This window comes from Malassezia pachydermatis (genome assembly GCF_001278385.1).
Source record: "Malassezia pachydermatis strain CBS 1879 chromosome Unknown scaffold5, whole genome shotgun sequence".
Taxonomy (NCBI): domain Eukaryota; kingdom Fungi; phylum Basidiomycota; class Malasseziomycetes; order Malasseziales; family Malasseziaceae; genus Malassezia; species Malassezia pachydermatis.
Window position 1 is genome coordinate 108,589 of NW_017253142.1, and position 25,763 is coordinate 134,351.

A 25,763-nucleotide genomic window follows, 5' to 3' on the forward strand; every position below is an offset into this window, starting at 1 on the left:
CTTCTCTCGACGCGCTGTGCTTCTCATCGCTGTGCGGACGAGAGAATGTCGGATCGACGTGCATCCGGCGAGGACGAGCACTTTCTTCCGTCACACAAGGCCGATGGGTCGCCTATCTCTTCGCCCACACAGGCGGCCCAGGCGGATAAAGAGACTCTCTTCGAGGCCGATTCTGACGGCCTGAATGACGATGTCCTCGCTATGCCAGATCCATCGATGGTGGCACCGATCAGCGCAGCGGACGCAGACGGGCATCACTCCTACCGAGAAGCGGGGATGGCCTCGCGGACCTCGCTCGACCTGATCGGGCAGGGCATGCGGGAAGGGATGCGGCACATCAGCCAGGCCCTCCCACCCCATTGGGACGCCGAACAGCTCCCTGAATGGCTACGCCGTGGTGCTGGCGTATTTGAAGGCACCGTCAATATGGCGAATAGCATCCTGGGGGCCGGTATTGTCGGCTTGCCCTACTCGATGCGAGAGTCCGGGTTCGTGGCAGGGCTTGTGTTGTTGCTGGGCATCGCACTTCTGACCGACTGGACCATCCGCCTAATTGTACTCAACGCTAAACTCAGTGGCCGAGGCACGTATATTGATATCATGGGCCACTGCTTCGGTCAGTATGGGCGCATCGCCGTGTCCGTGTTTCAATTTGTGTTTGCGTTCGGCGGTATGTGCGCCTTTTGTGTGGTAGTGGGCGATACCATCCCGAATGTCATTTCCAGCATATTCCCCTTTCTCCGCGATACCTTTCTGAGCAATCGCCAATTTGTCATTGTGCTGTGTACGATGGCGATCAGTTTCCCTCTTTCCTTGTACCGCAACATTGAGAGCCTAAGCAAGGCCAGTGCGGTGGCTCTTGTTTCTATGGTCATTATTATTCTCGCCGTCGTAGTGCGTGGTCCTGCGATGCCAGCGGAGTTGAAGGGCGATCCAGCGCTGCGATTTACGATTATTCATCCTATGAATGTCACAAGGTCCATTGCCGTTCTCAGCTTTGCCTTTGTGTGCCATCACAATTCTCTGTTGATCTATGGCAGTCTGAAAGAGCCATCCATGGACAAATTCCGCCGTGTCACGCACTACTCGACGTTCATTTCTGCCATGGCAGCGACGGCCATGTCCATTGCGGGGTACTGGTCCTTTGAAGACAAGACCCTCTCCAACATCCTCAACAACTTCCCGCAGACCGACTTGGTCGTGAACATTGCGCGGTTCTGCTTTGGACTGAATATGTTCACGACCTTGCCGCTTGAGTGCTTTGTGTGCCGAGAGGTCCTGGAAACGTACTTTTTCGAAGGCGAGTACGAACGCAAGCGGCACATTATTCTCACGACAAGCCTCGTGGTATCCTCCATGATGGTCTCCCTTCTGACGTGTGATCTCGGCATTGTGCTCGAGCTCACAGGGGGGCTCAGTGCTACAGCGCTAGCGTTCTTCTTTCCAAGTGTATGCTACCTAAAGCTCAGTCACGATGCGAGTCAAGTGGATCGATCTGCTTTGTACTTTGCGATGCCGACCGAGGAAGCGGACGAGCTTTCCATGGAAGAAAACCACGAACAAGTGGTAGCCGAAAACATTTCTCTGCCACTCCGGCCCGGTGCCAATGCATCGATGCGGCAGCCACAGCAGCCGTTCAAGTGGTGGGAGTCGACCAAGCTGCTTAGTATAGCCTGCGCTATTTTCGGGGCGTTGGTCTTAACGATATCTGGTACGTTCACCCTCTCTATTAACCCTATCAGTCATCACCGCCTTGGCCGATGCATGGTCCGGCCGATCAGGGGCGACGCACCAATGTTAGCTAGCTAGGCTTGTCTCATAGCACACGATACCTCTTCCTCCTAGCACGTCCTCATGGTTGCCACGTGGTCGATTTTCGGTCGGGGATGCCATAGGCCGACGCGGTGCACGCGACGCGTGCCACACGCGTCACGTCACGTCCGACCGTGGCGCGCCGCGTGCATCAACACCTGGTTTGCTTCCCACCCTTGCGTTGGAGGTTCGCCTACCATGCATACCAACGATGCGTTCCTTCACAAGCAGGGGCCGCTAGCTCGTGTATGGCTAGCAGCTCACTGGGAGCGCAAGCTCAGCAAGGCCCAATTTCTACAGACGAGTATTCCGTCGGGCGTCGAGGTCATGGTCGACGAGGACGAGGAGCCTGTGGCGTTGCGGCTGAGTGGCCAGCTTTTGCTGGGCTTTACTCGGATCTACGCACGCAAGGCCAAGTATCTGCAGGATGACTGCTCTGATGCGCTTCTACGTATCAAGATTGCGTTCCGTGGCACATCCGCCATGGATTTGTCGCACGAACAGCTGCACATGGCTCGCGCCACCATCACCATGCCTGATCTGTACACGCCCATGGACTTTCTCCTCCCTGATCCGACGCCTAGTACATGGAGCAAGGGTGGCGCTCGTGCGTCGCGGACTATGGCCCGCGCCTCGGACATTACGTTGCCAGATGCGCACATATCCCTGCCGGACGGCGATATACCCCCGCTGATGGCGCCGGAGAGGACCGATGTGTTTTTGGACGAAGCGGAGGCGGCTAGCTTTGATCTGGGCCTGGACCTTGACGACCTGAGTCACGGCGCTTCTACAACGCCACAGCGTCGTGCGCCGCCGGCCAAGAAAGCACGTCGCGATACCTCGCGATATACCCTGCCTGAGCCTTCGCCTGCGCCCGAGATGGACGATTCGTTTGCGAGTGTCGGTGTAGCCCGTCATGCGCCGTTGGTCGATTCCGCCTCGGCGCATGTTCAAGCGCTCGTAGGCGATGTGTCGGCGGACGTTTCCATGGACGCTCTGCCGGATCTGCCCCCCCTCGATGACCCGATGCCTATGGCCGGTACGCCTCCGCGCCGTGCGACGCCATCGCCACCACCACCTGCGCTGGCATCCACGCCATCGCGGGCGCTCACGCTGCACGATGTTGCACATGCGCAGCTCACGCCACGTACCGCTGCTAAGCTACGATCGGCGGCCGAGATGCGCATGTCGTTGGCCCACGCGGCGCCTAAAGCGCCACGCAAGCGGCCGATCCAGGATGATATCACGGAATGGGCACCAGCGCGAGCGCGTTCCTTGCAAGCACGCGCTGCTACCGCGACCGTTACGATGAGTACGCAGGCGCATGAAAAGCATTGCCTGCCCGCCTCGCGCATCCAGCTTGCGTTGTGGGCGACACCGACACCTAAGCGACTTGTGGCGAGCATGCTCACGCGGACGTGGGGCACTGTGCTATCGGACATGGACAAGGTGTGTGCGCCCACGTTGGAGGTGCGTCGTAGGTGTCTCGATGCGAGGCCAAGTGATGCGCATATGCAGACATGGCTGCGGGAGATTCACGAGCAGGCTCAAGCCCAGTGCAAGGACGACGACTACTCGATGGAAATGGCACGTCGGGCGTCCGAGCCCCCCGCATGGCTTGCGCCGATTGAGGCGGCCGACGACTCTATGGCGCTGGATCTCCCGAAACCAGTCAACGATGGCTTTGACGTGACAGAGACCTCGCTGCCCGCCCTGGATGTTGACATGCCCGACCTGGCGCCGTTGGACGAGGCGCCGTTGAACGAGGCGCCGCTGGACGAGGCTGTACCCCCCCGCCGATCTCTGCGTCATGGCCGCCCTTCCAGTGAGATGCCGGAGACGGGCCGCCTCGCGCCGCTATCGCGTCTCGCGACGCCCGACTTGGATACGGACGATGTCTTGGTCGACGTGCCTCTCAGCAACCCCATTGCTGCGTTCGATACGCATGCGCCAGAGACGTCGACCGACGGCTGGGACGTGCGTACGAAACGCGCCGCACATGTGCTGCGTACAGTCCTGGACCGCCACGACGAGCCATCCGTCTCGTTCCAAGCCGTGTCGCAGCACGCTACACGCCGCGCCGCAGCTGGGTTCTTCTTCGAGATGCTCGTGCTGGGCACACGCGACTGTGTACGTCTCTCACAGCCGCAGCCGTACGGCGACATCCATGTCGAAGCGACGCCAAGTTTGGCTTCCGTGTGATATAGTACATACATCTATACAAAGGACTGTGCTTCTAGCAAAAACATAGCACTGCCAAAGGGGATATACCAGCGCGCCTCCGACGAGGTCGTGGGCGCTGCTATCATGGTATCGATGCGGCTCGTGAGAAGTGGAAGGCGGGCGGGGGGGTGCCGTCCTTGGGCGACCGAGTTGCGTACGGCCGTGCGCAGGAGCGATTCCAGCGGGACGGCTTGCCGCTCGACCGCCTCCATGAGCGTCGCGGGTGACTGCGAGGTCACCGCCGGCACGCGCCATACTTCCCAGCGTGCGTCGCCGTGCGTCGTGCGGCGCAGGCCCAGGACGCAGAGCTCGTGCTGGTACGTATACACCACAGCAGTCCCACGTGCGTTCGGCAGGCTCAGTGTATGTACCAGCTGCCACTCTTCAGGATCGACGCCTTGCCATTCGACGAGCCATACACGCTGCGGCGTCTGGACGAGAGCATGGCGCTTTGCTATACGCTGAATCGACCGAATCGCACCTTCGTACGCACCCGACGAGGGCTCGCGAAGCGGTAGGGTGCATACACACTTCCCCGATGGCAGAGCAAACATGTGCAAGTGACCTTGGTGATCCCCGGCGAGTATAATGTACCGTTTGGTCTCCTGCGACGCCGTATGACGCGGCGGCGAAGCACGCCGGTCGCTGGGATCCAGCTCTGTCGTGCAGGGCCGTAGGAGCAGGGCACATCGCATGGGCGCCGTCGACGACACCGAGGCCGACGACGACGTGGGCGGCTCCACCACGCCGAGCAGCGCAGGCCGGGCATCTGCGCCCCATTCGTACACGGCCAAATGGCCACGTGCCGAGGCGAGGCCGAGCCATGTCGAGGTCGTCGAGGGGCCGTGCACGGTCGCCACCGTCCATGCGCGGGCGTGCGGCAGCGCCGCCGCGACGCACTGCGGCGGCACGTGAGCAGGCCATGCATAGATGGCACCGTCGCCATGCACAGAGTAAAGCTGCTGTTGATGCCACAGCACATGCTGTACAGGCGCTAGCGACAAAGTAAGCGGCCGGTCGCACAACGTCGCGGTCGCCACGTCCCACAATGAAACACGCCCTGACGCCTGCCCAATCGCAATGTACGCCGCCTCGCTGGGCTCAACAGCCAGTGCCATGATCGCCGAGGCATCGGCTGGCAAATTCCTTTCCATACGTAGGTCCGCTAAGGCGTATAAATGCGCCTCACCATAGGATTCCACACGCAGGGAGCTCTGCGTATCGGCACTGGCAACAACATGCTGTGCGGCGGAAAGGCAGAGAATCGCGCCGCTGTGCAATTCGTCGGTAATAGCCGTCATGTGCAAATGCACCTCATCGTATGGCGTGTGATCGTCGGCCTGCAACAGCCGATGCAGTTCCGCATCGTCGCCCGCCTGGTGCGACGAGGGCGAGGCAAGTTTGTCCGAGTTTTGTTGCAGGTAATTGAGGACCAACGAAAGGATCAGCATCGAGAGCGCAATAGGGCCCACGACAAAGAGCAGCAGCAAAAACAGCGTCGTGCTCCGCCGCCCAAAAAACAGCCCTTCAAGCCAGGGCCCAGCCACAGGGTGCGTATGCGACCATGGCGCGCCTGTCCCGTGGAACGAGACCAGTGCCCATGGCTCCACTACGACACGCACGTACGGGTACCGTGCAGGGTTGAGAGCACGCCATACTGCGCCATACGGACTAGCATCCAGTGTTGCATCGGTGTACGACGCCAAGGAGGCCGCAGGACGCTCCCTAGCATCAAACCAGCGATGCCAGCCGTGACTTTGGCGCAGCCACGTAGGACAGTACATGAGGACCATCGAGACAAGCGCCATGCCAAGGACCGTCATACTCCACGCACGGGGACCACGAGCGCGCCATGCCTTACGCACCAACGACAAAAGAAGGCCCGTAAGGGAATTGGGCCGATACAGTCGTCGCTCCATCGGCGTATCGGACTGTGGCATTTGCGCCTCTGTTTGTTGCACACGCGCTCCTTGCATCAACACTTCGGCCAGTTCCAAGCGCTGGATATCGATGCTCAGAACCGTAACGAAGAACGTCATTTGCATGAAATAGTCCACCACCAGCGCACAGATCGTAAACAGCACATACTGAGACACGGCTTCCACAGGGATCCACCAGCCCAGCAAGATCAGTAAGAGCACATCGCACGCCGCGGATATCGTGATGGGCGCAGCCACCTGGCTCAGTCCATACGCAATGCGCGAGTGAACCGTGAGGGACAGAGGCGTGTTGGTCACTGTGCGAATCATAAACAGCATCGTCTCGCTGCCTACAACGACGACCGTGAATGGAAGAATGGACCATGGCACCGCCGTCAGCCGAATACCCAGCAAGGCACACAAACTCAAACTCATAATCAAGTCAATGATGAGCTGGACACTCCCGGTGATCGCCATACCAAGCCGCGAATGGAGGCGACGCATTTGTACGAGCTCACGGAAAATAAACACCAGCAACAGCACATAGCCCGCAACAACCACCTTGTAATGAAGACGTGGTCGAGCGACTTGCGCTTGCGGCGTGAATGAAAGCGTCGTAGTGCCGGCAACGACATTGTCGGGCAGCGTCACTGTCGCAGGTGCTACGCCCGCCGCCGCATCCTCAACCAGCGTTTTCCATGCCTGGGCATCCGTCTCATACAGGAAATACGTCAATACGGCGTACTCTGCACGCGAAAACAGCGGTAAAAACGGCCACCGGCTGCTGAGTGTCGTAGAATACAGGAGTGGTATGGGGCTGTGCGGCGCCGGCGGCGCCACAGGCGGCGCCGACACAGCGCGCCCAGGATTGCCTGTATACGATTTGGCCGGATGGGCATCCGACAGGAGCGTCGTCGCATTGCGATGCCAGTACTCCAACGGTGAAAGGACCAAGCAAGCATGTGTATCGTTGCGTGGCACACACTGGGATGGTGTGCCTGGCTCGCCCAATAGCTTGGCATCCAACATTTGCTGCAAGAGCAGCGCTGCATGCAGCACATGGGGCTCCAGCACGCCGTACGGCGAGCCACCGCCTCGACGCACGGCGTCCGTCGAGATAAGCACTTGCGCCATATGGACCTGGGGTATATGTTCATCGTCATGGACTTCGACCATGTGAAAAATCGGCGTCTCATCCCATAGCAGACGGAGGTCATGCACAGGGAAGGTATCCCGTAAAATGTCAGAACGTGTCGTGCCTGTCAGATCCAGCAGCGAGGCATGCGCCATATCCCAAATGTTGGTCGGCGTCCACGCACCTGTAACACAGTTTGCTTGCACACCCGGTACGATGTGATCCCGGATCTCACACACAAGGGCATTCGTACTCGAGGCAGGGTCTTCCGATGTCGTGAGCAAGTACATCACGACGGCCGGGTAAAATAAGGAGGCGATGACCAAGTTGCAAAGGAGAATGGTGCGTGTCTGGTGATGCGAGATCCATTTGCCATGCTTGGCAAACTTGCTAGCTAGGTAGATCCGCCACCGGGTATATAGAAGAGACAGCTGTGTGCCAACCATTCGCCATCGGTCTGTAAGCCAACTAGGTATAGGCGAAGCAGGTAGATCAGTAGACATTGTGTCACCTTTCTGCTTGCTCAAACCCAATTCCATAGACACACGTCTAGGATCATCGTTCGGCTTCTTGCGTCGAGTCAGCATGTCCTCTTCGCATGGACAGCCTCAACCAATGCGTGGGGGCCCCTTGGTCAGGGCAGCTACTATCTTTTGCTCGTTCCCCTCCCCACGTTGGCCATCACGTGAGATACGCGTAAGCCACCTCCGCCCCCACCGTAACGGTGCAGTGCCATCAGCGTACGACATCATGCCGGCTCCTGACTCTTCGAAACCCCTTGCGTTTGCCGTTGCTACCTGGCTCGAGAGCCAGGGTGATGCGACGCTAAAGGATGCGGCCGCTAGCATTAGCTCTGTGTACGGCTTCGATACCTCTTCGTCTAGCGACAAAGAAACATACGCAAAGAACTCGCCCGGTCTTCAGGCCATTTTCGATGTATTCCTAAAGACGCAGCAACGTATGGGATCAGCGGCAAGCGCCTCGAAGGATGAAGCTGAGGACAAACCCAAGGCACCTTCCTCTATCTCTGACGATGACGCTGCGAAGGCCGAAAACCTGAAGAACGAGGGCAACAAGTTCATGTCGTCCAAAGACTACGGCGCAGCCCTGGACTCGTACACCAAGGCTATTGAGATCAACCCGAACTCGCCTGTATTCTATTCGAACCGTGCTGCTGCCTACAGCCAAATCGGCCAGCATGATGAAGCTATTGCCGACGCCAAGAAAGCATCCGAGATTGACCCCAAGTTCGGCAAGGCATACAGTCGCCTTGGTCATGCGCTTTTTGCTTCGGGACGCTTTGCTGAGGCTGCGGAAGCGTATGAGAAGGGTGTGGAAGTGGACCCTAGCAACAAGCTTATGAAGTCGGGTCTGGAGGCGTCGAAGGCGAAGATGAAGGACAGCGGTAGCAAAGATGCCCTCGCGACACAGACCTCGCCGGCTGCTGCTGCAGGTACAGGTGTGGGTGCAGGTGCAGGTGCAGGCTTTGGTGCCGGTGGCATGCCCGACCTCGGTTCCTTGATGAGCAACCCCATGGTGGCACAGATGGCGCAGCAGATGTACGTATATGTAAAACATTCACTAACGCCCAGGATGCAAAACGGCGGCTTGGAACAACTGATGAACAACCCCATGCTGCGTCAGATGGCCGAAAACTTTGGCTCGAGTGGCCAGATGCCGGATATCTCGTCCCTGATGAACAACCCGGAACTCCGCCAGTACGTACAATACATGGTCTATGCAGCGATACTAACTAACAAGAATGGCTCAACAGTTCATGGGCGGCATGGGCGGTGCCCCTCGTCGTTAAACCATTCCACATTCATAGTTTATTCAGATAGACGTGGATGGACGTGTAGGGTCCCTGGATCGGAGCGGAGTTGACACATCTCCACATTTGTCCGGTCTTCTCCGCACGGTCATGGCATGCCAAAGCTACTACCAATTCATGTTATATAGCAGTGAAAGCGGCCCAAACGTATGCGTGAAAGTCTTTTCATCAACTTCATACGATGAATCAGGATCGCGTAGAAGGTGAAAAGGTTCAGCAAGAAAATATGGGCGAGAACGCCGTGCAAGATGTTGAGGCACAGAAAGGAAATACACAAGAGAAAAAGGTGAAAGTGGATGACGTCCCCGTTGAAGAGACGGACGAAAATCCTAGGAACTGGCCAAGTCGACGAAAGTGGATAAACTTGATTTTGGCTTCACTGCTTGGCTTCGTTTCGCCTATGGCCTCGACCATTATTGCCCCTGGTTTGGGCGACATCGGTCAAGAGTTCAAGATTACCAGCTCCATTCTACTCTCCTTCTCCATGTCTATTTACATGCTAGGGTATGCCATTGGACAATTGATCTTCAATCCATTGACTGAGGTTGTGGGCCGTCTTTTTGTACAGCATTTAAGCACTATTCTTTTTGTTGTTTTTAATGTGGCGTGCGCTGTCTCTCCGAACGGCGCTTGCTTTATTGTTATGCGTTTACTTACTGGCCTGTTTGGTTCAGGCCTCTTGAGTCTCGGCGCTGCCAACATTGCGGACATGTTCGAACCTAAAGATCGTGGCCGTGCCATGTCAGTTTTTGCTATGGGCGTCAACCTGGGCCCCGTGATTGGACCTATTATCGCCGGTTTCATGGTGGACAGCATTGGTTTCCGATGGGTACTTTGGCTCATGGTAATCCTTGGTGGATTCCTGCTAGCTGTTTGTGTGGTTTTTCTGCGTGAGACGTACTTACCCATCATCAAGTTGCGTCATAAAAGCCGAAAGTCGTTCAAAAACCCTATTCTTCGTGCTGCTGCCCTGCGATTCTATCCTCATGCGATTCGTATCCCCCCGTCTCAATTGGTTTTCCAATATCTCTTCCGTCCATTGCACATGCTATTTACAAGTCCCATCTGCGCCATCCTCTCTCTGGAGCTTGGCCTTGTGTACGGCTACCTGTATCTTCTCATGACCTCGGTGGCCCGTACCTACAATACGGCCTACAATCAGTCAAACTCGATTGCAGGTCTTCACTACATTGCCTTCGCTATCGGTACGGTGGCCGGTCTCTTGACGACAGGCGCGCTAGCTGACCGGATTTACAAGAAGCTCACCAAAAAGTATGGCAAGCGAGAGATCGGCCCTGATGGCAAAGAGTCGCAACCTAAAGGTGTGCCGGAATACCGTTTGCCTCTGTTAGTTCCCAGCACCCTTTGTGCACCGATTGGCTTGTTCCTGTTTGGTTGGCCGGCACAGTACCATGTGCATTGGATCGTGCCTGACATTGGTTTGGTCTTCTTTGGCTTTGCTTTCATGGCCACTTTCATTGTGATTCAAGTGTATACTCTGGATGCGTTCAAGTTCTCTGCCTCGGCGATTGGTGCGACCAATCTGGTGCGTTGCCTCTTCGGTGCATTCCTTCCACTTGCGGCTTCATCGCTGTTCGACAATTTGGGTCTCGGGTGGGGAAGCTCTACGTTAGCCTTCATTTCTATTGCACTAGGTATTCCTGCACCATTTATCCTGTGGGTGTATGGTCCCAAACTACGTGCTATGGACAGCCCTACGGTTACAAACAACTAGACGAAGTAACTCATGTATATGTCACTATAGTTTCAGCATCTCCCTCACAGCCAGTGAAATTGTTGACCAGTCCTTGCGCCCAATCATTTGTTAATGCCGATGGTGTGCTATCCGGAGTTAAGACACGTGACTGGTCCGAGCGCTGTGCGACACCGACGTAGAGGCGGAACTCATAAAGGCGTCATTAGCCCCAATTTGCTCCCAACACAACGCATACCACATCATGGCGAACAAGGCAGTGTATGTATTACGACCTATGTTGGACAGAATGGGGATGCTGACACGCCATGTTCAAATTGAACGTATGGACAATAGTGCTGATATTGGTCTCATTGGTCTGGCCGTCATGGGTCAGAACCTGGTCCTGAACATGAACGGTGTGTATTGTCGAGTTAGAAGCTGACACAATAGATAAGGGTTTCACGGTGGCTGCATACAACCGCACAACCAGCAAGGTTGATCATTTCCTGGAGAACGAGGCCAAGGGCACCAAGGTGGTGGGTGCTCACTCGATTGAGGAGTTTGTCGCTCTGTTGAAGCGCCCTCGCAAGATCATCCTCCTAGTCAAAGCTGGTCCTGCTGTGGATGAGTTTATTGGCCAGCTCATTCCTCACCTGGAGAAGGGCGACATCATCATTGATAGCGGTAACTCGCACTTCCCTGACACGGAGCGCCGTGTGAAGGAGGTTGAGGCCAAGGGGCTTCTTTACGTGGGTAGCGGTATCTCTGGTGGTGAAGACGGTGCTCGTCATGGCCCATCGCTTATGCCGGGTGGTAGCGATGCTGCCTGGCCGGAGATCAAGGAGATCTTCCAGAAGACGGCTGCGCAGACGGATGGTGAGGCGTGCTGTGACTGGGTCGGCGGCGGCGGTGCTGGCCACTATGTCAAGATGGTCCACAACGGCATTGAGTACGGTGACATGCAGCTCATTTGCGAGGCCTACTGGATCCTCAAGCAGGGTCTTGGTCTGAGCGAGAAGGAGATCTCGGAGATCTTCAAGAAGTGGAACACGGGTGTGCTTGACTCGTTCCTGATTGAGATTACGCGCGACATTCTTGCGTACAACGACGATGACGGTGAGCCGCTTGTGACGAAGATTCTCGATGCTGCTGGCCAGAAGGGTACCGGCAAGTGGACGGCTGTCAACGCGCTGGACCTCGGTCAGCCCGTGACGCTTATTGGCGAGGCCGTGTTTGCCCGCTGCCTCAGCTCGCTGAAGGGAGAGCGTACTCGTGCCTCGAAGATCCTTCCCTCGACGAAGCCGCATCCATTCGAGGGCAACAAGCAGCAGTTCATTGATGATCTCGAGCAGGCTCTGTATGCCTCGAAGATCGTGTCGTACGCCCAGGGCTTTATGCTCATGCGTGAGGCTGCCAATGAGTACAACTGGAAGCTGAACAACCCGTCGATTGCTCTCATGTGGCGCGGCGGCTGCATTATCCGCTCGGTCTTCCTGAAGGACATCACGAACGCCTTCCGTAAGAACCCTGAGCTGGAGAACTTGCTCTTTGATGACTTCTTCGCGAAGGCGATTACCCAGGCGGAGGACGGCTGGCGTCGCGTAATTGCGCAGGCCGTGCTGTGGGGTGTCCCGGCGCCGGCCTTCTCGTCGGCGCTGTCGTTCTTCGACGGTATCCGTCAGGAGGTCTCGTCCGCCTCGCTTCTGCAGGCGCAGCGTGACTACTTCGGTGCCCACACCTTCCGTGTGATGCCGGGCAAGGAGAACGACCACCTGAAGTCCGGCCAGGACATCCACATCAACTGGACCGGCCGTGGTGGTAACGTGTCGGCCTCGAGCTACCAAGTCTAATCTTGGTGATTTTCCGTATAGAATTGAACTAGATAAATTCGATATGGCTCCTCTACGTCTTTTTACGAGTGTTGCCTAGCATGGGCATGGCAGCAATGTGGATGGATCGCGACACAGGTTTCGTCGTCGGTCTCGGCGTAGGGCCCGTATTCGTACGGTCACGCAACGGAAGGCTGGACCGGCCTTGTGCCTTTCCGTTAGGGGGACTGAGAGAGATCGTTGTCAAGTCCATCTCATCCACCGTAGGCGAGGGCGAACGCGCAACAACACGGCGGGCTTGGTGGGTCGCCACAGGTGTAGGCATATCGATACACACTTTGCGCGATCCTTGCACCAAGGCTGTGGCGGCAGGGCCAACTTGAAGATAGTGGTTCGGGAAACGCTGGTACGCCGCCTTTTTCGCATACTCGGAGAGAATATTCTCACTAAGAAGGTAATCGACCAAACGCTTCACCTCCTCGTCCGAGTACTGCGATCCGCGCGCATGGTATATATTCAAATGGTGCCCACGATCCTTGACTTCTTTGCGCATACTTCCTCGGAATACGCTCATGAAATGCATCTTCGTAAAATGCGCCTGAGCCTGTGTCTTTGCAATCAGCTGGACCATGTGAACAAAGTCCTTCGCGGCCGCCGTCATATCGACAAAGTGGGCCGGCGTTCGTCGGCAGTTATCACAGCTCGCATGGCACAAGGCTGGATCAAAAGTCTCCCCGAAATACTTCAAAATGTTGGTCCGTCGGCATTCCGTCAACGACTGGCAAAACGCTTTGACACGATGCATGTTGGTCAGCTGAAGCCGTTTCTGCTCAGGGGAGGCGTCAGGCGACTCCTTAATCATGGTCTCCAACTTCCTAGCATCCTCCATCGACCAGAACAGGATGCACTCAGACTGCTTACCGTCACGCCCAGCGCGTCCGGTCTCCTGGTAGTACCCTTCGAGACTCTTGGGCATAGAATGATGAATGACGAATCGTACATCCGCCTTATCGATGCCCATGCCAAACGCAATCGTAGCCACAATCACTTTGAACTGGCCAGCTTCCCATCCCTCTTGAATACGAATCTTGTCCTGATTGGTAAGACCGGCGTGGAAATGACGCGCACGAATACCAAACTTCGATTCAAGATCGCAGGCCACATTCTCGCAGTCTCGGCGCGATAGACAGTAAATGATACCACATTCATTCGCATGCTTTTGCTGGATGAAACTCGCGATGTGATCCAAGGTACTCCCACGCTTTTTGGGCTCGACACTATACGTGAGATTGGGTCGATTGAACGACTGGCGGAGAACAAGCGCATCACGCATGCCCATATGGCGCTGGATATCTTCCACGGTATCGATACGCGCTGTCGCAGTGAGAGCCATAATAGGCACGTCAGGGTATTCTTTGCGCAGCATGTCGAGGCGCACATAGTCAGGACGGAAATCATGGCCCCATTGGTCGACACAGTGCGCTTCATCAATGACAAATCGAGCAAGTCGCTTTTGGCGGTACAAGTGCTGAAACAGATTCGCTGCCACACGAGAATTGCAGATGAATTCAGGTGTGAGATAGAGCAAGCGCACTTGCAAGTCTCGCTTGTACAGCTCAGCCGTCGCATACCGACGGTTTTCTTCCGACATATCGCCTGTGATGGCAATGGTAGGTATGTCCTTCTTTAACAAACTCTGCACTTGATTATGAATCAAGGCCAGCAAAGGAGAAATGACGACCGTCAAGCCGTTGGTCTTGCCTTTCGTGATGGTAGCAGGCAGCTGGTAGCATAGACTCTTGCCACCACCGGTAGGCATAAGGCAGAATACATCGCGCCCTGCCAATGTTGCGTCGATAGCCTCCCTCTGGTCAGGACGGAACTGGGAGAGATGAAAAATGTGTGTGAGAGAATGTTGTACTTGGGTATCCCATGGGTGTGAATCGCGTCGCGCTGGCTGACTCGCTTGAACGTGGGCCACCGGAGGTGCAGTCGCCTCTACCGCGATAATATCTTCTTCGTCGTCATCATCAATGGGTATGGGATCGGTCGCTAGATGGCGCGTTGATATAGGCTCTGGAGCGGCACGAGGCACACTTGGTGAGGGCGTAGGACCGGGAAGGGATGACGATGGCGAGGGACTGGGAGGAATAGGCTTGGACCGAGCCTGAAGCTCTTCCTCAATCGCCAAAATACGTGAGGTGCATAGCTGCTCCTCAATCTTGAGGTACTCTGGACTGTCGTCGTAAAAGCCATCGCCACAAGCAATAGAGGCTCGTTTCTCCATCGACTTCAACCTTACCCCCCTCAAGTGCGACAGTCTCTCGTACAAATCCTCTTCACGCATGGACGACCATTGTGGTGACATGACACTCGACGCAGGTGAGCTCACTGCAGGAGAGCTAGAGAGAGGTCGAGGCGATTTGTGGATGGGTACGCGAGACGTAGGTGTTTCCACCGTGCTTGAGATACGCATTCGCTTCTCTTTGGACAATGTGGCAGGGCCTACATTCTCCTTGTTTGACTCAGATACGGTATCATGGCATATATTCTTCTTTTGTGATTCACATGCAGACGCAGAGCGTTTGAGAGGGAGCGCATTTGAGCGCGTAACGGCGGCGTTTTCTGTCCTAGGGGACTGTGCAGACAAGGGGGAGGAAACGCAGGGTGGCGTCCATGCCGCCGAGTCCAGGTCAACAAACCGAAATCTCGACTGTGTGTGAGTGGAAAGAATACGTACCATGCACTAGCAAACGGGCCGCCCACAGTCTCTCACGTTCATGCACGGTAGCAAGGCGTTCTCGTAGTTGGCCCTGGCGCGTAAGCAACGCGGTGCGTGTTGCATCACGTGAGATCTCTAGAAAATTGATTTCCCAGACATCCTGTCCCTTTGCCACACCTCTTGGCAAAGGCATGCGTCGTGCATGAATGACCTGATGTTGGTCCGGAACAAAGAGGCGGCGATGATACGCAGAGATGATTCACAGTCGCCTTTGTTATGTCTCACACCGGATCTGGAACAGTCCAGTACATCCCATACGGACGAGTCCACGATGGGCACACCTGTGCCCACGTTGCCTACATCCGAGTCTTCGAAAGGAAGCAACGTGGCGCTCCCAGGTCTACCGATGCACCAGAGCTGGGAGTCATTAATGCATGAGGTGCATCTTCCTTATTATGACCCGACGTTGGGTTTCACGGATACCAAAGAAGCCCTTTTGTCTTTGCCTCCGTCAGGAAGGATCCGGATGCCCAATCCGATCGAAGTGCCGTCGCCAGCCAGTTGGCTGACATCGGACTCCCAATCCCCTTCAGATACCTCTTCTTCATGCCTCGACCATACCCTACCACTGAAACGTTCCTCTGATGTTTCCAATGGCATTCTCATTCATGAGCCGACGATGGCATTTAAACGAGCACGAACTTCGCCCACGGGGATGGATGTGCCTCCTTCATACCAAGTTCCCTCCTTAATCCCTATGGATCCACACCCTATGCCAGCAGATCGACAAAGCTCTGATCATCTACGTGCTTGGCTCCTAGAGAGACGCGCTCTTCTTCAAAAGGCGCACGATGACGTGACCAAGGACATGGCGGCGCTGCATCAAGATATGGCACGTCGTAATGAGCTTCGTATGCGTCTTAATGCACGTATCTCGCTGCTTCGACAACGCCGGATGGCATCATTGACATCGTTGGCCATGCTTAAGCCTGATGGCGAGGGGAACGAATTGTGGGATTCTGCTCACGTCTCCTCGGTCGCCGATCTTCTTGAGCAAAATATCTTGTATCTCTAAGGCAGCAAATGGCTGTTGTATATAGTGCCTTGGACTTAGGCATTGTTATGACGATACCAACGTGAAGCTTTAAAAAATGGACATTCATATGCATTACGTATGGCTGGTATATCTAGATTTTACAATAACACGCACTTCTTGCGGCCACGCAGGAAGCCCCGCTTCCATTTGCGAGGCGCCAAAGCCTCTTCTAATGCGGCATCAAACACATTCTGCACTCCCTCCCCGGTCTTGGCGGAGCATTCCACATACCGCTGCGCACCGATTTCCAACGCGGCCTTCTCGCCCTGCTCACGACTCACCGGTGTGATGCCCTGTGCGGAGAGCAGGGATAAGGACCGCGTATCGGCTCGCAGATCCGTCTTTAGTCCAACAAGAAGGAATGGAACGCCTTCGCAAAAATGCAAGATTTCCGGGAGCCATTTGTCCTGCACATTGGCTAAACTTACAGGGTAATCCACGGCAAAGCAGATGAGGATCACATCGGACTCGGGGTAACTCAAAGGACGCAACCGATCGTACTCCTCCTGCCCTGCTGTATCCCACAACGCGAATTCGATGCGCTGCCCACGGAATTCCACGATAGGGACATAGTTTTCAAACACGGTAGGCACATATTCTTCAGGGAACCGCTTCTGCGAGTATACAATAAGCAGGCATGTTTTACCACAACCACCATCACCTACGACCACGAGCTTCTTCTTTAAGAGATTGTGGCTCAGCACCATCGACTGTGTCGGTGGAGCCGTGGTCATGCTGTCTGCGCTGCCAACAGGTGAGGGATCCGCGATGAGAATACCCTGGCACGGTTGGCAGCCATGGGATCGGGTTCCATCGGGCTTCGCAGAGCCCCGTGCGTACCTGGGCTTTGAACGAGAGAAATTAACTTACCTGCCGGGCAACCCTACGTGATGTGACCTATATACTACAACCCATCTCAATGAGCGCTTTCAGGATCTTCATGCGCCAAGTGCGATGTGGGCCCAGTCGACAATACCATCCGCTCCGATAGTGTCATAGGCACAAACCGAATCAGGAAGGCAGCGCCTAAGGACATGACGCCGCTAAGGACCAACACCCACTTGACATTGTGCTGACTTTCCTTTGTAAATCGGAAAATAAACGACATAAGAAGAGATGTGAGGAATTGCGGGATGACAATGGCCATGTTGTGAATACCAAGCACAGTGCCGCCACAGGCACTGTCTTCCTGCGACATCTCTCCATTCGACCGGACCACCTCACGGCCTCGCGAGACAATGGAAGGCGGCTGTGAGCCAGAGACATTGCGCCGTCCTGCTGTCGCACTACTCGATCCATGCCGTTTGGGCAGAAGCGGATCTGATTCACTGTGCGTAGACGAGCGCTGCAAGTCCATAATGCGTTGCGCCGATCGTTGATCGTCAGCGACGGTCAGCAGTTTCCCGCCTCCTTCTGCCTCGCGCACGAACTCGCCGATCATGGCATAGGGGACCCACATCCACACACTCCACGGGATGCCCAACAGCATAAGCACAAGCATCGCCTGCTTTTCTGTACGCACGAAGAAGCAGGCCATCAACAGGAGAGCCTGGACCAAAGCGCCAATGGTCCAAATCGTATGCAAGCAGAGACCCCGTGGGTGCGCTGGCGGCGGCCGCGGCATCGATACGCTATCATCTACCATGTCCTGCGCGGCGATATGGTGGTCGACGTCGACCTTGCCAGCAATCGATAGAGATGGGAGGACCAAGCCACACACAAACGCAATGATGGCAAACACAAGGAGCGCCAAGCTACCGTGCTTTTCTGCACGTTCCGTCTTACGTTTGGACTTTCCTTCCGCCATGTCGAGCACAAACGTCGTGCCGTAAAACAAAAAGGGGAACCAGCTCATAGCCGCGAGAAGTTGCGCGTAGCACACACGTCGAATCGACAGTGGCAAGGTTCGGCCTACTTGCCAGATCTGGCGAACGGATGCCTTGACGTTGTGCCAAGCACTGTGATTCTGGCCAGGAGGGGTATGTACACTCGATTCTTTGGTCGTGATGCAGGTAATGGCCACACAGACGATCATGCACACCAAACTCAGCATCGCAAAGCGGCGGAACTGGCCACCGCCGAGCCAGGCCAAGATCGACCAGGACGCCAGATCCTCGTAGCCGCACCAGTACCCGATAATATTACCAACATGGAGCATAAGGCCATGCCAGACATTGGCCTCGTTCTGCTCGGACGCCGCAGCGCTGTCGAGAATCAAAGCACGCGCAATCACCTGCAGACCGTTGATGGCAAAGTTCAGCACCCAGAAGCCTAACACACTGAAGAACTGGGTCAGGAACTTTATGCGCTCATGACGCACAGGATCCCAGTCGCCCAGACCAAGGCCCAGCAGATCAAGAATCAGGGTCGAGAGTGGTTCAGAAAAGGCGACCATACATGTGGCCAACGTCACACACACAGTAGAACCGACGATGTACTTTCGTCGACGGTACTGCGATGTAGATGCATCGGAGATAGCACCCAAGATGGGCTGGATGACAAGGCCGCTCAATGGCCCTGCCATCCATACGTAGCCTGTGGCTTCCTTGGACAGCCCAATCGTCAGAAGATAGGGCGTGCCATAGGCCAGTTCCAAGCTCCAAATGACCTGCGATCCAGCCAAGCTCAGGGACAGAGTCCCGAACCGAAGCCATCGTGCGGCCCGTTCATGCGAAAAAAAGTGGCGGAGCGAGGCCACTGTCGTGCTCATGATGGCCGTGCACAGACGAGGGCCAGGGGCCCGTCGTCCCTCGCCCTGTCCGTGCGGGGCGCGATGTGATCACGTGATATGAAAACGCAGGCTCGTCGACGGACGACACGACAGACTGGGTGCGTGAGCGTGGAGCGAAGTGCTCGTTCTCAACGACCAGGTGCGGCGCACGTATGGACGACTACGACGAGTTGTACGTATGAAAAGAGGACTTACAAATAGTGGCAATTATATCGGGCCACTCTCGGACTCTGGCTCAGAGGAGGAGTTTGTCTCGGAGCCTGGGCAGGACGTCGGCGGCGCGTCGGCGGCGGCAGCCGAGGCTGCTGTACCAGCAGAGGCGAGCGATGCTTACGGCGACCATGAGATGGATGCATCGGCCTCGGCCAACGATACGGCGCTGGTAATGCATGTGGACGAAGATGCCTCGAATGCCGTGGTCCTACATGAAGACAAAATCTACTATCCGTCCGCCCGTGAAGTGTATGGCGCCGACGTCGAGACGCTGGTCCAAGAAGAAGATGCACAGCCCCTAACGCAGCCCATTGTCGAGCCGGAGCGCATTCGAAGTTTTGCTGTCGAGGAAAAAGGCCTGCCGGAGGTGCGCTTTGACCGACAGTTCTTGCTGGACATGATGCAGTTCCCAGATATGGTACGCAATGTAGCGATTGTGGGCCATCTGCATCATGGCAAGACAAGCTTGGTGGATATGCTAGTGGAAGAGACGCACCGCGTCGAGGTCGATGCAGAAAAGCCTATGCGGTATACGGACACACATGTCCTGGAGCAGGAACGCGGCCTATCCATTCGTGCAACGCCTATGTCCTTTGTCCTCCCGACGTCGCGGGGGAAGAGCTACGTGGTGCATGTCGCAGATACACCGGGTCATACCAATTTCCAGGATGAAGTCGCAGCGGCGCTGCGTCTCGCGGACGGTGTCGTGCTGGTCGTGGATGCCGTCGAAGGCATGATGTGCAATACCGAGGCGATTGTGCGATACTGTGTGCATGAGCAGCTGCCAATGGTCATGGTGCTCAATAAGATCGACCGCTTGATTCTTGAGCTGCGTCTGCCGCCGGCAGAAGCGTACTTTAAGCTGCGGCATACGATCGAGGAAGTCAACCACTTGATCGGGACACTCACAGGCGATCCCAGCCTACGCTTTGGCCCGGAGCGTGGGAATGTCGCGTTTGCAAGTACGCAAGTAGGCTACTGCTTTACGCTGCGGAGCTTTGCGAAGCTTTATGCAGAGCGTGCGCCGGTGGACGTGGAAGCGTTTGCGCAGCGGCTGTGGGGCCAGATTTTCTACGATGCCTCTTCACGAACGTTTTCACGCAAGGCGCCGCATGCGGATGCGCCACGGAGCTTTGTCCAGTTTGTGCTGGAGCCTCTGTACAAACTGTACAGTGTGGTGCTGAGTGCTGACGTCGACACGCTACGACGAACTCTTGCGACGCTGCGTATGCAGCTGCCCTCGGCGGCGTACAAAATGGATGTGCGGCCCTTGCTGAAGTTGGTGCTGCAGCAGTTTGTTGGGCGATCCACGGGCTTGGTCGATATGCTGGTTGAGCACATTCCCAGTGCGCTGGACGGCGCCGCAGCGAAAGTGCGTACGTTGACAGGACCTAGCGAAAGCCGCCTGGCACAGGCTGTTAAGGCGTGTGATGCACAGGGCCCGTTGTTGGTCCAAATTGCAAAGCTGTTCCCTACGTCGGATGCCTCGGCGTTCCGTGCGTGGGGCCGTGTGCTGAGCGGCACCGTGCAGCAAGGGCAGCGTATCAAAGTGCTGGGCCCTTCGTACACGGCTGATGACGAAGAGGATATGGCCTTGGAGACGGTCGACGGGGTATGGGTCTCCGAGGCGCGGTATGTGGTTGGAACGGACCGGGTGCCTGCGGGTAGCTGGGTCCTGTTGGGCGGCATTGATGCCTCGATTACCAAGAGCGCGACCCTGGTCGACGCGACGTGGGCGGCCGAGGAGACGGCTCTGTTGCAGCCGCTGCATCACATGACCGAAAGTGTCCTGAAAGTCGCCATTGAGCCTCTCCACCCAGCGGAGCTCCCGAAAATGCTCGAAGGCCTACGCAGCGTGAACAAGACGTACCCTCTTGTCTCGACGCGCGTGGAAGAAAGTGGCGAGCATACGCTGATCGGTACAGGCGAGCTGTACTTGGACTGTGTGATGCATGACTTGCGGCAGTTGTATGCGGACATGGAAATCAAGATCAGTGATCCTGTCGTCAAGTTCTGCGAGACAGTGCTGGAGACCAGCGCTGTGCAGTGCTATGCGGACACGCCCAACAAGCAGAACCGATTGACGGTGATTGCCGAGCCTTTGGAAAAGGAGCTGGCGGACGATATTGAGCAGGGCCGTGTGGATATCGACCTGCCGCCCAAGCAGCTGGCGCGTGTGCTGCAAGACCGCTACGGCTGGGATGCGCTCGCAGCGCGGTCCGTGTGGGCGTTTGGCCCCGATGCGCATGGCCCCAATGTGTTGGTCGACGATACGCTGCCGGACGACGTCGATAAGACGCTGGTGTATGCGGTGCGTGAGCACATCAAGCAAGGATTCCAATGGGCCGCTCGCGAAGGTCCGCTGTGTGACGAGCCGATGCGTGGCGTGAAAATCCGGCTGTGTCATGCCAACGTGGCCACCGAGCCGATTCAGCGGGGCGGTGGTCAGCTGATTCCTACGGCCCGCCGTGTGACGTACGCTGCGTTCCTCCTCGCGACGCCGCGGCTTATGGAACCGATTTACGCGGCGGAGATCCAGGCGCCGGCCGAGTGCGTGAGCAGTGTGTACACCCTGCTAGCACGACGACGTGGCCACGTCGTGCAGGATGCGCCGAAAGCAGGTACACCGCTCGTGACCGTGAAAGCGCTGATCCCCGTGATGGACGCCAACGGCTTCGAGACGGATTTGCGTGTGATGACGCAAGGCCAAGCGTTTGTTCTGCAGCAATTTGATCACTGGGCCGTGGTCCCAGGCGATCCCATGGACACCAGTGTACCACTCCGCCCTCTCGAGCCGGCGCCGCCGCTGGGCTTGGCACGTGATTTCGTGCTGAAGATGCGACGACGCAAAGGCCTGGGCGACGTGATCTCCGTCTCGTCGTACCTCGAGAGCGATATGGCGGTGGCGCTAGCGCAGGCGGGCATCGACGTGGCAGTGTAGCGATAGGATCTATAGATACCAAGCACTATAATAATGCGGCCAACTTGATGGATTTGCGGACGGCGTTGGAGTAGCCCTCATGGTAGCGGTAAAACACACGAAGCGAAGGCGGCGCTTCCGCGGAAGGTGTGTTGATGGCCATCGCCGAGGCGGTAGGGAGCGCCATGGGCCGTCCGAAAAAGTCGCGGGCCTGGGTCGCCGAGGCAGCAGGATGCGCCGCGGCTGCCGCGGTGGGCGTGGCCGTCGGCGCGGTGGACGTCGTCCCACGCCGTCGTCGATCTTCCTGCTCAAGCGTGCGTTGGACAAGGGCACGTACGCCATGCCGTGTCGGGCCGATATCGCACGTACGTCCCTCGTTCCACGTCCCGAACGCATCGAGACTTGGATGCAATCGCTGGACCAACACGCCATGCTCTGTGCGATCAGGCTGGAACGTCAGGCCGTACTGGAGCATCGTATCGACGAGCGCACCCAGCGCCGCCTGCGTGTCAGGTGTCGCCGTCTGCGCAGCGATCTTGATATCGGGACTGAGAATCGAGACGAGCAACGGGCCCAGCTCCAGCGCCAGGACACGATCGCTATAGAACGGCGCGGCATGCGAGGGAAGGCACGACTGCAAGGCTTGCACCACCTCGGCCATTGACTGCGTACGCATACGCATTTCGTACTCGACCATGGGCGGCTGCTCCGGCAGGGGGTTGGCGATATGCGCAAACAGGCCATGCCAGGACGCCAGCGCCCACGGAACAAACGACAGCATCTCGAACGCAGGGCCAGTCCCTGTGCCGCTGCCCCACGCATACTGCGAGGCCCGCTGGGCAAAGTGCAGCCAATCGAGCGCTTGCAGGTAGCGCGCAAAGCCCTGATCAGGCACACGTACACGCAAATAATGCTCGAAGCACCCGGCCATCAATCGATCGTACTCGCCCAACGACGTCATGTCGTGAACCAGTGCATACATAGGCGAGGACGCCGAGGTCGCACGACTACGGTCCACCGAGCGAAACAGCTGCGCCCAGATGCGCTGGAGTGGCACGACGCTATCCTTGATGCCCATCGATGCATCACGGATGGTGTCCGCTTCGACGCGATGGCCATTGCGATGAAGCAGTTCCAGCGCATGCAAGCACGAACGCATATCACCCTGCGTCAGTTCACACAGCAGCGAGAGGCCCTGCGCGTCGGCTGGGAGCGACTCGGCCGCACAGATCTCACGAAGTCGCTTCGCGAGCATCGCTGTGGGCGGGCGGTGAAGACGCAAGACCCGTGCCATCGCACGCAGCGGCCGAAGTGCAGGCGCATACAAATCGTTGCACACGCAGATGATCGGACGAAGCAAGGGACGTGGCGCACGGCGTCCCTTGCTTGGCTTCGAGCCAGCGCCGCGCTCCAAAAGACGACACAGCGCTCGAACAAACCCGGACGTGCCCAGCGCATCACCACCACCGCCTGTCGCCCCATCAATTTCATCAATGACGACCAATGTCGGACGGCCTTCGCCCCGCAAACTATCCGACTCCAACGCAGCTCGAATCTTGGTCTCGACGTCGTGGGCCGTGCGTGCATCGCTCGCATTCAGCTCAAAGACGCGGTAGCCCGCATGCTGCGCAATGATATGCGCCATGGTCGTTTTGCCAAGACCAGGCGGACCGGCTAACAATAGCGCTCGCTCATGAGGTCGGCCATACGGATCCGGCGCACGTTCTTCATACCCATCGCGCATGGGCCGAGCTGGAGGAGGCGCACGGCCAAACACGCACGGATCCCATTCCTTGAGCCAACGCAGAGCTTCACGGTGCACACGGTCCTCGCCCAGCAGCTCGGTAAACACACGAGGCTGGTACTTGTCCACCCACATGCGTGCGTCGCGGGAACGCGCGCGGCGTGTGCGCGGCGCCTCAGGCATCGCCTCGTGCGACGTACGTGCGTTCGACATGAGCACATCCAGCGGAGCAGACAAGGCCGGCGCATGATGCATCGATGTGGACGTCGAAGGTCGCCATCCCCGAGTTCGTCGGCGGCGTGAGAACGTGATGGGCGTGCCGTCGCAACGTACAGCCGAGAAGGGCTCGGCGGGTATATATTTTGGGACACCAAGGACACACGGTTCTGGAAGAAGGGACGTCGACGCAGTAGGAGGCGGGGCAGCTACGTTGGTATCGGGTATCGGGGCAGTCGGAGGCGACGACGGCCTGGCAGGCTCAGTCGCGGTGTCGGTCTCAGCCTCGAAGCCAAAGAACAAGGCAGGGGGCGAGGGCGGCGGCGGCAGCGGCGATGTGCGTCGGGGCGCCGCCGAAAAGACCTCTTCTTCCATCGCAAGGAGCGCGTCTAGATCATCGTCCGGCGGGGGAGCACGCCACATGAGCCGCACGCCAGGGCCACACTGAGGAGACGCGTCGTCAGGAAGGGACGCGCTGCGACGCGCACGCCGTGCCTGGTCCATGGCTGACTAAACGCCTCTTCGCACGCGTCGCGTGGAGCGTACCGCGACACCCACGGCGCATGGCGATGGCCTTCCGCCTTGCTGCTGCGTGCGCGAGAGTCCCTGTTCGAACGTGGTGGAGTATGCCGAAACGTGGAGCTGCAGCGAGTACGGAGGCCGAGGCCCAGGTGAAACGGGCGCGTGCTACGAAAGCCGAGGCAGCCGACGCCGTCACGTCGCCAGCGGCGCCGACGGGCCAAGATCATACGGCGCCCGAGTGGGTGCCGCGCAATGCGCAGGTGCCCAGCGGGCCCTTGACGTTTGAGCCACCTGCCGATGGATGTAGACGCGTGCTGATTTGGAACATTACGTCGCTGAAAAGCTCCGATAACAAAGGCCTCATGAAGTATCTGCAAGCGGAGAATGCGGATATCGCCGTGCTGTCAGAAACCAAGGTGAATCAGGTCCCATCGCATGCGGGGATCGACGCTATGTACAAATACCGGTACTGGGGCATCGGCGAGAAGAGGGGGTACGCTGGGATCGCTCTCCTTTCGAAGCACAAGCCGCTCAAAGTCGAGCATGGCCTGCCGGGTTTTGACGATCCAAGTTCCAAGGCACGCCTCCTGATGGCCGAATTTGAGCATACGGTGATTGTGGGCACGTACGCGGTGAATGCGGGCGACAATCTCAAGACACTTCCCAACAAGAACAAATGGAACGACGCATTGGAAGCCTACTTGCAATCCCTTCCGAAAGACAAGGACATTATTTGGTGCGGCGACTTGAACGTCGTATGGGACGACCGTGATCTGGCGGGCGCCTCGAAAAAATGGAACAAGTCGGCAGGGTACACGCAGGCAGAGTGCGATGCTCACCGCCGCGTCCTAGCCACCAACGATATGAGCGACGCCTGGCGCGTGCTACATCCTGACGCAGTGGGGCACTATACGTACTACGGCTGGCGCGGCAATTGCCGTGCCCGCGGCGCAGGCTGGCGGATCGATTCGTTCATTGTACGTACGCTCGAAGACACTCTTACGCAGGTCTCCAACAAGGCACTCCCACGCATCCGCGCATGTGAGATTCGGCATGCGATTTACGGCGCAAGTGATCACTTGCCAGTGGTACGTACGCGAAGGTCCACTAACGACCCCTACCAGATCGCCGATATACAAGGTCCATGGTAGATA

General features: G+C 57.2%; 13 protein-coding genes across 13 annotated transcripts; 8 read left to right on the forward strand and 5 right to left on the reverse strand.

The window, feature by feature from the left end:
- Window positions 1-45: 45 nt before the first annotated feature.
- Window positions 46-1,801, forward strand: Malapachy_1758 (amino acid transporter; the record flags this gene model as incomplete). The annotated part of the gene is made up of 2 exons (XM_018136255.1): window positions 46-1,711; window positions 1,743-1,801. 2 exons carry the CDS (start codon window positions 46-48, stop codon window positions 1,799-1,801), a joined length of 1,725 nt encoding a protein of 574 aa, XP_017991339.1.
- A 209-nt stretch (window positions 1,802-2,010) lies between these two features.
- Malapachy_1782 (double-strand-break repair protein rad21) lies at window positions 2,011-4,014 on the forward strand (the record flags this gene model as incomplete). Its single annotated transcript, XM_018136280.1, has 1 exon — window positions 2,011-4,014. The coding sequence occupies one exon, from the start codon at window positions 2,011-2,013 to the stop codon at window positions 4,012-4,014; it is 2,004 nt and encodes a 667-aa protein (XP_017991238.1).
- A 14-nt stretch (window positions 4,015-4,028) lies between these two features.
- On the reverse strand, window positions 4,029-7,535 carry Malapachy_1800 (sterol regulatory element binding protein cleavage-activating protein; the record flags this gene model as incomplete). The annotated part of the gene is made up of 1 exon (XM_018136298.1): window positions 4,029-7,535. The coding sequence occupies one exon, from the start codon at window positions 7,533-7,535 to the stop codon at window positions 4,029-4,031; it is 3,507 nt and encodes a 1,168-aa protein (XP_017991207.1).
- Window positions 7,536-7,839: 304 nt separating this feature from the next.
- On the forward strand, window positions 7,840-8,899 carry Malapachy_1753 (cytoplasm protein; the record flags this gene model as incomplete). The annotated part of the gene is made up of 3 exons (XM_018136250.1): window positions 7,840-8,648; window positions 8,682-8,807; window positions 8,851-8,899. 3 exons carry the CDS (start codon window positions 7,840-7,842, stop codon window positions 8,897-8,899), a joined length of 984 nt encoding a protein of 327 aa, XP_017991268.1.
- Window positions 8,900-9,101: 202 nt separating this feature from the next.
- Window positions 9,102-10,655, forward strand: Malapachy_1785 (mfs multidrug; the record flags this gene model as incomplete). The annotated part of the gene is made up of 1 exon (XM_018136283.1): window positions 9,102-10,655. The coding sequence occupies one exon, from the start codon at window positions 9,102-9,104 to the stop codon at window positions 10,653-10,655; it is 1,554 nt and encodes a 517-aa protein (XP_017991239.1).
- A 268-nt stretch (window positions 10,656-10,923) lies between these two features.
- On the forward strand, window positions 10,924-12,466 carry Malapachy_1748 (6-phosphogluconate dehydrogenase; the record flags this gene model as incomplete). Its single annotated transcript, XM_018136246.1, has 2 exons — window positions 10,924-11,032; window positions 11,067-12,466. The coding sequence occupies 2 exons, from the start codon at window positions 10,924-10,926 to the stop codon at window positions 12,464-12,466; spliced, it is 1,509 nt and encodes a 502-aa protein (XP_017991483.1).
- Window positions 12,467-12,518: 52 nt separating this feature from the next.
- Window positions 12,519-14,732, reverse strand: Malapachy_1770 (atp-dependent dna helicase q1; the record flags this gene model as incomplete). The annotated part of the gene is made up of 1 exon (XM_018136268.1): window positions 12,519-14,732. The coding sequence occupies one exon, from the start codon at window positions 14,730-14,732 to the stop codon at window positions 12,519-12,521; it is 2,214 nt and encodes a 737-aa protein (XP_017991332.1).
- Window positions 14,733-15,381: 649 nt separating this feature from the next.
- Window positions 15,382-16,242, forward strand: Malapachy_1792 (hypothetical protein; the record flags this gene model as incomplete). Its single annotated transcript, XM_018136290.1, has 1 exon — window positions 15,382-16,242. The coding sequence occupies one exon, from the start codon at window positions 15,382-15,384 to the stop codon at window positions 16,240-16,242; it is 861 nt and encodes a 286-aa protein (XP_017991212.1).
- Window positions 16,243-16,361: 119 nt separating this feature from the next.
- On the reverse strand, window positions 16,362-16,997 carry Malapachy_1768 (signal transducer; the record flags this gene model as incomplete). Its single annotated transcript, XM_018136266.1, has 1 exon — window positions 16,362-16,997. One exon carries the CDS (start codon window positions 16,995-16,997, stop codon window positions 16,362-16,364), a length of 636 nt encoding a protein of 211 aa, XP_017991357.1.
- Window positions 16,998-17,179: 182 nt separating this feature from the next.
- Malapachy_1804 (hypothetical protein) lies at window positions 17,180-18,973 on the reverse strand (the record flags this gene model as incomplete). The annotated part of the gene is made up of 1 exon (XM_018136302.1): window positions 17,180-18,973. One exon carries the CDS (start codon window positions 18,971-18,973, stop codon window positions 17,180-17,182), a length of 1,794 nt encoding a protein of 597 aa, XP_017991407.1.
- Window positions 18,974-19,146: 173 nt separating this feature from the next.
- On the forward strand, window positions 19,147-22,148 carry Malapachy_1750 (p-loop containing nucleoside triphosphate hydrolase protein; the record flags this gene model as incomplete). Its single annotated transcript, XM_018136247.1, has 2 exons — window positions 19,147-19,166; window positions 19,196-22,148. 2 exons carry the CDS (start codon window positions 19,147-19,149, stop codon window positions 22,146-22,148), a joined length of 2,973 nt encoding a protein of 990 aa, XP_017991269.1.
- A 25-nt stretch (window positions 22,149-22,173) lies between these two features.
- On the reverse strand, window positions 22,174-24,591 carry Malapachy_1802 (ctf18-chromosome transmission fidelity factor; the record flags this gene model as incomplete). The annotated part of the gene is made up of 1 exon (XM_018136300.1): window positions 22,174-24,591. The coding sequence occupies one exon, from the start codon at window positions 24,589-24,591 to the stop codon at window positions 22,174-22,176; it is 2,418 nt and encodes an 805-aa protein (XP_017991205.1).
- A 122-nt stretch (window positions 24,592-24,713) lies between these two features.
- On the forward strand, window positions 24,714-25,760 carry Malapachy_1752 (exodeoxyribonuclease iii; the record flags this gene model as incomplete). The annotated part of the gene is made up of 3 exons (XM_018136249.1): window positions 24,714-25,586; window positions 25,617-25,697; window positions 25,734-25,760. The coding sequence occupies 3 exons, from the start codon at window positions 24,714-24,716 to the stop codon at window positions 25,758-25,760; spliced, it is 981 nt and encodes a 326-aa protein (XP_017991267.1).
- Window positions 25,761-25,763: the final 3 nt, after the last annotated feature.